Source organism: Monopterus albus, unplaced genomic scaffold (assembly GCF_001952655.1).
Source record: "Monopterus albus unplaced genomic scaffold, M_albus_1.0 scaffold13.1, whole genome shotgun sequence".
Classification (NCBI taxonomy): Eukaryota; Metazoa; Chordata; class Actinopteri; order Synbranchiformes; family Synbranchidae; genus Monopterus; species Monopterus albus.
The window spans coordinates 3,217,961-3,228,486 of record NW_018127893.1 but is presented as its reverse complement, the minus strand read 5'-3'; the positions used below and the strand labels follow the sequence as shown (position 1 = coordinate 3,228,486).

General features: G+C 39.0%; 2 protein-coding genes across 3 annotated transcripts in view; both read left to right on the top strand.

The window, feature by feature from the left end:
• The window catches only part of stac (SH3 and cysteine rich domain), a 24,219-nt gene extending 18,679 nt beyond the window's left edge, over positions 1 to 5,540 (top strand). Inside the window, exons 8-11 of the mRNA XM_020591188.1 lie at positions 11 to 108; positions 2,140 to 2,191; positions 2,538 to 2,675; positions 4,089 to 5,540. Of these exons, the coding sequence (XP_020446844.1) occupies positions 11 to 108; positions 2,140 to 2,191; positions 2,538 to 2,675; positions 4,089 to 4,187 (387 nt within the window). The 3' untranslated portion in view covers positions 4,188 to 5,540. The remainder of the gene's footprint in view (positions 1 to 10; positions 109 to 2,139; positions 2,192 to 2,537; positions 2,676 to 4,088) is intronic.
• A 1,713-nt stretch (positions 5,541 to 7,253) lies between these two features.
• Positions 7,254 to 10,278, top strand: gnly (granulysin). Of its 2 annotated transcripts, XM_020591072.1 has the most exons (6): positions 7,254 to 7,710; positions 8,382 to 8,510; positions 8,610 to 8,695; positions 9,652 to 9,729; positions 9,812 to 9,826; positions 9,875 to 10,278. In XM_020591072.1, exons 2-6 carry the CDS (start codon positions 8,462 to 8,464, stop codon positions 10,016 to 10,018), a joined length of 372 nt encoding a protein of 123 aa, XP_020446728.1. In that variant the 5' UTR covers positions 7,254 to 7,710; positions 8,382 to 8,461; the 3' UTR covers positions 10,019 to 10,278. The 2 variants fall into 2 exon arrangements, with proteins under 2 accessions (XP_020446728.1, XP_020446727.1); XM_020591071.1 differs by having other exon boundaries at positions 9,812 to 10,278.
• The last annotated feature ends 248 nt before the right edge of the window (positions 10,279 to 10,526 follow it).

Below are 10,526 nucleotides of genomic sequence, written 5' to 3'. Positions count from 1 at the left end.
GTGCGTTTAGTTGGAGCAGTGTCAGCTACAGAAAGACGTCCTCAAGCTCAGCACCTATGTGGCCTTGTTCAACTTCACTCCCCAAGAGGGTCACGACCTGGAGATGAGGTTAGCTGACACACATGTACATACCCACATGTCACTCTGTTTAAGAAATCCCTGTTATTGTACGTTGCTCATTTCACCTTTGATATCAAATAGTTTCCCGTTCTTGCTCCTAAATATTGCAATTTCTCTTTTTAATGATGATTATTAATTAGAATAACACAAAATTATGTTATTTGCACAGGCCTGCCATAAACAAACAGCAGCAATGACAGAGCCTCTTTGTGTCACTTGACTTGTCTACTGCCTTCTGTAAATTAATAGACTTCATCATGTTCCCTTTGCAGTCACTCCAAATATAACATGTATTGTATATTTTTAAAAAAAAAAAACAATCCAGTGCAATTAGTTACTGTAATTTATGCCTATATGCTAGTCAAATAAAACACCGGGACTTGCATCGTGCACACACGCAGTGTATATTTTTATATAATTACTATAATTTCATGTTTACAAGCTGCCTGCACCATGTCAGTCTTCATCTTCTTTTTTTTATGCCAGGAAATCAAGTTAATTGTAAGTTGTGCGTTAATTTGTGTGTGTGTTCTTATGTAATCAGTGTATTCAGAGCAGGGCAGGTTGAAATCACATAACAGCTCCCCAGAAGTGAAGCCACCACAAGTCGCCCCGCTCTGTGATGGCTGGTTGTGGTATAGGTCATAAACCCCACCCCCTCTATGTTGGCAGATGGGACAAACAAAAAAACTAAGTACAATGCAAATTACTTTTTCCCCAAGGAGATTTTTGTCACTTTAGTTGGATATTATCATCATGTCTGATTTGTATGCAAGCGCAACTCTACATGTCGATCTTGTCTTAGTATCTCCATTACAATTTGAATCTTAGGCTACAGATTTTATCTCCTGCTTTAACCGTCATTAATAGGACATCATCTGTGACATACTCTGAAATAGACCTCGTTCATTATGAACAGTCTTCCAGCCTAAGTACTCATTTGTTCTTGGTTTTTCAGAAAATTTAAAGATATGAGAGACCACTTGTTCTATCCAGCTCTCTCTCTCTCACTCACACACTCTTATTGATCCTTTCAGGAAAAACTTCACTTGGCTTCATTTTGAAACACTTCTCTAGGGCCCCCTGTCCACTGTTACCTCTACAGCACAAAGTTCACTGTGCTTTGTTCCCCATTTCTTCTCTTATGAACCCTTCATCATTGTTTTTCTTTTCACTGGTCTCACTCCAGGTAGTAAGAAATATACAAAACACTAACACGCAAAGGACAAAAAGAGGAAAATGTAATGCTTTTAATTTTTTAAGTGAGAAAACCAGGTTTTTGCTGCTACATGCTCTGATTACATGATTACTTTCAACTATGTGGTGACTGTAATGATGATGAGAGGTGCTTTGTTAAAATAGTCACACAATCTACTACCTTTTTTGGCCAAAGATTTCCCCAGCAATTTGTCTTTTCATGGCTCACATTCATAGTTACCTAGACCCCACAGTGTTTGAAGGAGATACTTAGAATATTTTACAATTTTAGATGTCATGTTATTTCTAAACAATGATTAGCATGTTTGAGCTACGGGGATTATTACCAAAAGGACAGTTAGTGTTGTAAATTAACAACAAGGAAACAGGGAAACTACTTAAACCAACATTTGGCTCAACTGTGCTGGTATGTTTGAATTTTATTGGTCCAATTTAGCTGACAGCTTTGAACAGATGCTATTAATTATGGTACATGTTGGGGTAAAATGATTCATGCATTTCTGGGATAAATAATTACTTAAAGCAAACAGGATTAAGGTGTATTACATGCCATTTACACTGAGAAATGTCTCTGTTCAGTGGACCCAGACTCTCGGGGGCCCTGATGTATAGCATCATGTGCTGCTGTTTGATTTATTGCATATTTAGTTATATGTGCCACTAAAGCACAATGCTACAGTGGACCATTATTACCTGTCTTATAGTACGGCTGTGTGTTAAAATTTATACAATGCATATTCCTTAATGCATTTAGCCAAATGAGTCTCACCTTTGAGTAATTGTTCCTCCTCTACATTGCAGAGCAGGAGACAGGATCTTATTGGCTGACGACTCCAGTGAAGACTGGTGGAAGGTGGGTACAAAACCAGTGCCTTCCAGTGACATCAGAAGAGACAACCTTCTGCCTCCAGACCACAGGGAACCTCATCATGTAGTTGAATGTTTTCTTCAGCCTGCAGATAAACAGACATCTGGTCTTTTTGGTCTTTGGACAGTGAACACTAACAGTAAAGAGGCAAACATTAGTGTATGATGCTACACCAGCATACAATACAAAAAAGAAACATAGGCTATTCTTTTATGTTAGGTACTGTATAATGATCTCAAATAAAACTTTGTGCAGGTGTTATTTATGGTAACCAGTCCTCTTGTGCTATATGTCAGCTCTTTTTATATTTAATGAATACATTTTTTTCCAGGGGGTGATTGACGACAGGATCGGTTTCTTTCCAGCAGCCTTTGCTCATCAGGTGCGAGCTGGGGACCAAGTATTCAGGTGTAACAGGACGTTCATCGGCTGTAAGGAACAAGGCCAGATCACCCTGAAAGAGGGCCAGGTACCAATGTTTATGATGAAGATTAGGAGAGAATGATGATCATTTTCAAAGTGAATAACAGTACAGCTTCTGTTGCTGACTTTGCTTTCACTACAGGATGTTTAGAGGATTGTTTCAGAATGCGTTTGATATTTTGGGCCCATGAAGTCTATTTGGAGTGATGCTGTCTGCCACAGCATCTTTTGTCACATTTTCAAATTCTACACACGGGCTTTTCATCAAAGAGGCAGCTTTTTTTCTGGTTCTGATAAAGAGGCAGGTCAGAGATAGCAATGCAATTGTTGGCAAGGTCAATTACCTGCCCTTGGAGCCACAAACATGAAACATATGAAAGATTCATTTAGGCCAAACATCAGCAGGATTGGTCTGGTGAACATCGAGCAGCAGTGACCTTCATCCTAGACATTAAAATTTCAACATTACACTTGCATCTAATTCATGATCACAACCCTGGCTATTAGATCACATTAAATTCACATTACTCAGCAGCACTTTAGAACTCTTATTACACTCTTGCAACTCCCTCGTCACCGCTTCCCTCACACACTTACTGAATCCACTCAAAACCTTGGTTGAAGATGGCCGACACAGGATCCCTCTCTAGGGTTACCACTAAATTAGCATTTTGGCAAAACAGCTCAACTAACATCAAGCTCCCTTTTTCCCACAACACTTTGCAGGGCATGTTTGGACTCAGACGAGTCTTAAAGTAAACAACCCCCAGTGGAGATGAAACCATTGAACACAAGATGAGTTTGTGGCCGTTGCCTCTTTATTTTTTTCCTTTAGTCACACAGACTCAGGGGATCATGTTCTAGAGCACTTTGAGTGAGCAAGCATGGACACACAGGCTGTTTTGGTCCGTTATGGGGCTCTCAGAGTGAAATTAAGAGCTGTGATGAGAGAAAAGTCTGATCCCCTATTTTGTTTATCAAAAAATAAAATATTTATTCCTCAAAACATCCCATTCCATCTCTTTAAATCTCACTTATCAATGTCAGATCTCACTACTCATCTCAAATACATCATCATCATCACTTTTAAGTGTAATGACAATACTGTGCATGGAGCGATAACTTATACTTGAGTTAGGCAACAGAGTATATTAACTCAGTATCTAGATTTTGTGATGTGAGATTATACAAATGAAACTTTGTATATACAAAATAGTGACTAGTAAGTAAATAAAAAATACAAAAGCCATTGGAGACTAATGCACATAAACACAGAGATCGGAGCATAATATAATCAAAGTTTTTACCCATGCAGAAAGAAACCCCAGAACCTTTATGCGGTGAGGGGGCAATGCTGACCACTGAATCACAGTGCAGCCCTACGTTCTTACCAACACACCTGGGACTCACTTGTAACTCACAATAGTTATTGGTGTTAACATTTCTCTTTGACTTTCAGATTTGTGTGAGCAGTGAGGGCGAATGCGGGGGCTTCATCAGAGTGGCGAGCGGTAAGAAGAGAGGCTTCGTGCCCTGTGACGTTCTAGAAATCATCTGAGAGAAACACTCAGTAGAATCAGCCACCTGGAGGTCAGAGGAGGACATTGAACCTACAAAATGCTGCGAAAAGGGAGATGACAAACTGGAGTTTGAACTTTAGTGGTGTTGGGTTTTTCACTGAGGACTCCACTTTGTTGCAAGTCAGACCTTCCTCACCCCCTCTCAGCACAGAGAGAGACAAACGGCCTGTTTGCAAGGAGACAATAGATCGCTGTATCACTGGATTTGACATAATTTATAGAGCCAGTGTCCCCCCCCACTTCGTTTTAATCTGCTGCAAATGTTTATTTTCTGAAACTGGAGCTGGCTTTTAAGGCCAGAGAAAAGGAAATCCCTACTGCAATGATTATTTTTCTTTACATACATTGGCATTGATCCTAAAATAGTTCTCATGCTTTTACATTGTTCCAAGCAAAACCTTTGCTTTTCATACTGTACACAGCAGTTGATACTAGGTTATTGAATGGATGAAAAAAAAAAATCCCTGACAAATCTTTATGCAAAAAGAGTTTGCTATAAAATAGCCTGTTTTACTTAAATCCCCTAAGCATCTGTTTGAAGACCTTTCTGTAAATCCTCTAGCATATAATCACAGCCCTGTGACAGAACTAAAGTGTCCCATATGCTTCTCTTGTAAGTGATGAGAAGCAGCAAACCAGATCAGGTGCAACAAAGAAATGTGGGGGAGTATTTCAGAGGAGTTTGACAAAATCAAAGATGTCCTAAAATCTCTCTGGTCTTCCAAAAATATCACCCTCACACTCCTCAGGTTCAGTGTTAATGACGATGAAGGTAGGCTGTTATCATCACTAAAATCATGGAAAGTTTTCAAAACCTGTTTAGCAATTTTTACATTTTGCATCATCTCCAAGCTGCAGAATCTGCTAGATTTGTCTTCAAAATATTTAGTTTTGTATTGATTTGACTGATTTACTTTGTTATTTTTGGTTGGTTTTAATCAAAGATTGCCATCTTCATCGCTATAGCAGATGGGAGTGAGGTTGGTACAGCTAGAGGCTGTGTTTTTAATGATGTGGTAGTCAAAGTTCTACAGCATGATTTGCAGGAAGTGACCATAAATACAACATGGCACCTCTGAGACAGTGATTCATGCATTCATAGTTGGCATGTTAACTTTAAATGTGATCACTCATGTGGTTTTCCTCTTCCTCAGCATAGACTGTTCTGAGACCTTGGTCAGATTCTTTTTAAGTGCATTGATGATGAGGAGTGCAATCATAGTAGATATACTATATCTTTTAAAAGGTTGCTCTTCACTGAAACTTGGCTTTATTAAATGTCCAAGAATGCTATATTGTACATAATGTTCGTACCAGATTAAAATTCCTTCTTTATCACAGTAACCAAAGGTGTTATGACTTTCATGGTGTCAACATTTCTTTTCTTCAATGTTTCCCTCTAATGAAAGCTGTGACAGAAATTCACTGCCACAAGATAAAAACATATACCCAAGTTGTGAGCGCTTAATGCATCTCAGTACACCAAAAATTGCCTTTACTTAAAGAGCCCATGGTGCTTTTCCTTGTTTTTGGACTTGCCTAAAATGTTACAGTGGTGGATTATCATGCAAGATAAAACGCAGATAAAACATTAAAATGCAAATTAGGTTCAAACATTAAATACAACAGCACTGAGAAATGTCTCTGTTCAGTGGACCCAGACTCTCGGGTGCCCTACACACAGATGTAGATACTTGTTTCCTTTACCATAAAAAGGGTTTGTATGATCTGTCAGTGGTGAATTGTTAAATATAGTCACAGGAGGTGTGACAGAAATGAGGCAGTTTGCAGTTTGTGGTGGTCTGTGTCAATGTCTCCAGATGAACCTGTGAAAACCAGCAAGGAAACTGCCCCTACATCTACAGACTTCACCGTAGTTGTAGTGAAGTTACGGGTAAAGAGTGTTGCACATTAATTGTAATTTATATGCAGGTTTTTGTCTGTCCATGATCAGAGAGGCATGTTAGGTTTGTGTTTCACTAACCATCAAACATTGTTACGGGGCTGCTGAGTTTTCCACCGAGTTTCTCAACAGTTCATGAACAAGCTGCAGTAGCATCGATTACTCTGCAGTTTCAGCTGCTCAAGGATCATGTAACTTAAAAGATCAATGAATACTGAACAACAAAAACACTTAGGGAACTAGGCAAAAACATTTATAAAGATAAAACACTAAAACATTTAGCAGTGGTATGAAGTGCTTTGGAAAATAAATAAATAAAATGTGCAAAATTGGTACTTTAATGGAGAAGAGATAGTTTGATTAATCACAAGTTGGCTCTCTGTGTATAACTCTGGCCTGTTTGTTGGACTCCTGAAAAACAAATTAGGGGGTGGGGGGCATTTTAGTCTTTTCGTTTGGACCTGGTCCATATTATGAAGTTGTTTTAGGCCATATCTTGTTTTTGTGATTTTGTATGATCTGCTGTGTTTTATCACTGAGCTCTGTTCAGTTGTCACAAAAAAAGGATTTTTTTTTTTTTTTTTTTTTTTTTTTATACCTGTGTGTTTTGATGCTCACCATCCACACACTACTTACCTGGCTTGACTCCTAATGTGTGAACGTTATCTCCTGTGGAGAGAAATGACAAGCGCTGCATGTTATTGTAATACCTATCTGGTTCAGTACTTGCCATCTGTGCCTGAGTGCTCTGTTTTCTACCATTCTTACCTAGTCTGCTCAGTTGCTTCTTTTGTTCAGTCTTTAAGTGGGTGCACTACTGTCATCTATGTTTCTCTCCAGTCTAACCAGACAAGTCTGGTTTTAAAATATAGTCTATGCCTACGCTATTACTCATCTTCTGGTTACAAGGCTCTGCAGTTCAGCCTTGGAAGAAGGCTATCAGTCCTTACTTGGTTTCTCACCTGCATCGACTGGTCCTGTCTCCTGCTACTCGGACAGTCCGCCACTGTCTCTGTAGTCCAGCCTCAAGGTTTCCCTGTAAAGAGAACTAAAAAAAAAACATAAGTGAATAAAGGGTCCTCCGCTGCTACTGAGTCAGGGCCTCCTGCTACAGTATGTTGCTAGAACCAGTTACCTTGTGTTGCACTCTGCTCCACTACCCCAAGCCCCCAGGGTGGTTTGTCCCATTAAATATCACCCCAGTAAACTTGGTTACCTTTTATTCAGTCCTGTGTGTTATGCATTTGGGTCCTGTGTTATTTGCAGACCATATCTAACAAAACAAAACAAAAAAACGGTCTAAGTGTTCATACTCATATAGGTACTGCAGATAAATTATTTCTACCAGGTTGAGTTTACAATAAAAGTATGTTTCTCACATGACAACGCAAGAACAACCACGAGTCCTGGCATCAGCATCGCTATTCTTCTGATATCTGTGAGGAAGAAGGTAATGACTTACTTTGATATTGTTCTTCTATTTACTCAGACATTTTTATTTCAGCCGTTGCTGAGTTGTGGGGGACCGAGCTTAAGAGAACCTTCCATCTTGGTTAAAACTCCATGTGAGGAAAAGAGCAGACTACCATGAAGAGGAGGTGAGAAACCATGACACACACACACACACACAACACAGTGCTAATCTATGCAGATAACACTAAGCTGCTAGCACTGTTTTATAGCTAAAAAGAAGTAAGAGTAGCCTTAAGTCTCAATATATTTAAAAAAAAAAAAAAAAAAAAAACACAAGTCGGACGTAATGAATTATTTTACCTACGAGAAACTTGTAATAGTCAAGTTATTCCAGGGTTTTAGCCCCATTGAAATCCCAATTAGCTTTTAATTGGTCTATAACAGTACAGTGTTTCCCTCCTTTATCTGAGGACTGTTTATTTTCAGTTTAGAAGATAGAATTTTGATCTACACACACGACAGATCAGAAAATCTTCTTCTTCCTCTACCTCCGGCTGCTCCCGTTAGGGATTGCTACAGCAAATCATCAGTTCCCACCAAACTGACGATTCACTTTCTAAACTTGGCATGTTTTTGATAGATCAGAAAATATAGGGGCTTTTTTTTGAGGCACAATCCACATGTGGCTGTGAAAGCATGTTCGCTGACAGACAAAAGATGATATGAAGAGTAGGTGGCGTGAGGAAGGTTTTTGTGAAGGTGGTCTCAACAAAACCATCTGAAACTGCCTGCACTATGACCGGGTACAGATTGTGGTTTCAATTTCTCTTGTATCTCCGTCATATGCTACTACTAGGGTGAGCTACTTTTCTGTGGCCCACCCTATATAAGAGGTGGAGTATCAGCGGACTCAGATATCACATCTCACTGCCAGCAATGGAGACATCTTCAGTTCTACTTGTGTGCATCCTGGTGACATGTTCAGGTGCTCTGCTGGGCTCTTTGCCATCCTCCATGTTTTTCTTTCTATAATATTGTCTTTATTATGTAAAGTCTATTTTAACTCTATTTTGTCTTTTCACAGTCTGGACAGTTCACGGGAGAACCTTTGAGGTCAGCATTGATGATCAGAAGCAAGTGGACGTGGAAATCTCTGTGGAGGCTGGCAAGGTGAAGAGTCTGCCTTAGAATTTTAGCTGACAAAATGTTCAGTAAAGTGTAATTTTCCAAGACCAACCCTGATCTTGAATTTGGGCACAGACACAGAATGTTGGTATTAAAAGTAGTAGTGATCATTCTGCAGGAAAAAAAAAAGCATCCCTGTTACTGTCAATACTGATGCGCCAGTGATTCAGCAGCATTTTATTGTTGTAGCAGATTGATGTGACTAAATGCTTTATATAGTTCGGTAGTTGATCTTTGGGCTCTGGCCCCCTCTAGTGGTTACAAGATAAGTCTGAAGGGTCATGACACGATCAACGGGACAGGAGACGAGGGAGGAAAATTCAGGGATTTAAAAAAAATACTTGCTATTGCTGAAATATTGGCTCATTTGACCTCTCACCTATTTAAATGAAGCATATTCTGTGCTTCTTTGTGTAAAACCTTAATCTGACAAGGGGTGGAATCTTTTGGTGATGTGCTACTACCATTATTGTCAGAAGCTGTCTAAATATCATCCAACCAGAGTTTAAATAAGCGATTATGCTTATTTACTCAAATGTGATGATGTTGTATTGTGAAACCCTAGTTTTACCGCTTATGCCTTAAGAAGCAGGGACCTTGTGGGTCAATCACAAATTTTTGGCATAGATTCTTGTGGAGAACCAAAGGTTTCATTATTTCTTAAAAGCAGATTACAGATAAACAATATCTGCTACCTTCATTGTAATAGGCATCTACCCTTATTAAGATGAGAGTAGCACTTCATTTTAGCAGGGGCAGACCTTGTTACATTTTCAATTAGTTGCAGCACTTATATTTCACAGGTTAGTGACAAATACTTTAAATGTTTACAAATTAAAGTATAATGTTTTAGCTGTTTATATACTGCTTAACATTTTCCCCAACACAATGTATTTTTATGACATTTCTTTATTAAAATGATGTGTTGCTTTGATTTACAGCGTCCAGGTTTGTGCTGGGCCTGTAAGTGGGCTTTAAACAAGGTGAAGGCAGTGATCGGACCAAACACCACCACGGAGGTAAAATAAAATGTCAAAGTCTGACAGCAGAGCAGGGAGGAGGATCTAGATGGAGTAAATAAAGTAAATTTTACTCTTTCAGAACATAACAACAAAGTTGAAGTCCATCTGCGACCAACTTGGCTTTTTAAAATCAAAAACAAAGTTGAAGTCCATCTGCGACCAAATTGGCTTATTAAAATCTATGTGCCGCAAATTTGTGACAAAGCACCTGCAAGAACTGATCGAGGAACTCACCACCACCGATGATGTGAGGACGATCTGCGTCAACACCAGAGCCTGCAAGTGAGTTACCAGCCCGCCATTATATTATTCAACCCACATGTACAAAGGTTTCACTGCCCATTTACCAGTTTATTAAATGAGCCCTGATGCAGACCTCCAGGAAGGCTGCACAGTGGTGGAAAATACAGACAGTACATTAACTCAAGAACTGTACAGTAGGACAATTTTGTTGTAGTTTTATTTTACTTTACCATTTCCATTTCCTGCTACTTTTTGTCTTCTGTCCACATTTCATTGGAAATGAACTACAGTATTTCAGTGGACTGTAGTTTCATTGGAAATGAACTACAGTATTTCACTACAGTCCACTTTACAGACTGAGATTTTACAAACAAAACTATAAAATATGAATTGCTATAGATTAAACTATCCAGCAGCATATAAAGTGGTTAGAATGAGCTCCACCTGGACTAGCTGCAACACTAAAATGCTTCTTATGTGGTTATATTTAAATAATATACAAAAAGGTACAACACTGAAAGGGACCATTAAGAGCAATGAGGACTACTTTT

What these genes read in the sequence shown, in the direction of transcription:
- gnly (XM_020591071.1), top strand. Translation starts at nt 8,462, where the DNA reads ATGGAGACATCTTCAGTTCTACTTGTGTGCATCCTGGTGACATGTTCA. An exon ending in TCTCTGTGGAGGCTGGCAAG is followed by an intron (nt 8,696 to 9,651) that starts GTGAAGAGTCTG and finishes TTTGATTTACAG; the next exon opens with CGTCCAGGTTTGTGCTGGGC. An exon ending in GACCAAACACCACCACGGAG is followed by an intron (nt 9,730 to 9,811) that starts GTAAAATAAAAT and finishes TTACTCTTTCAG; the next exon opens with AACATAACAACAAAGTTGAA.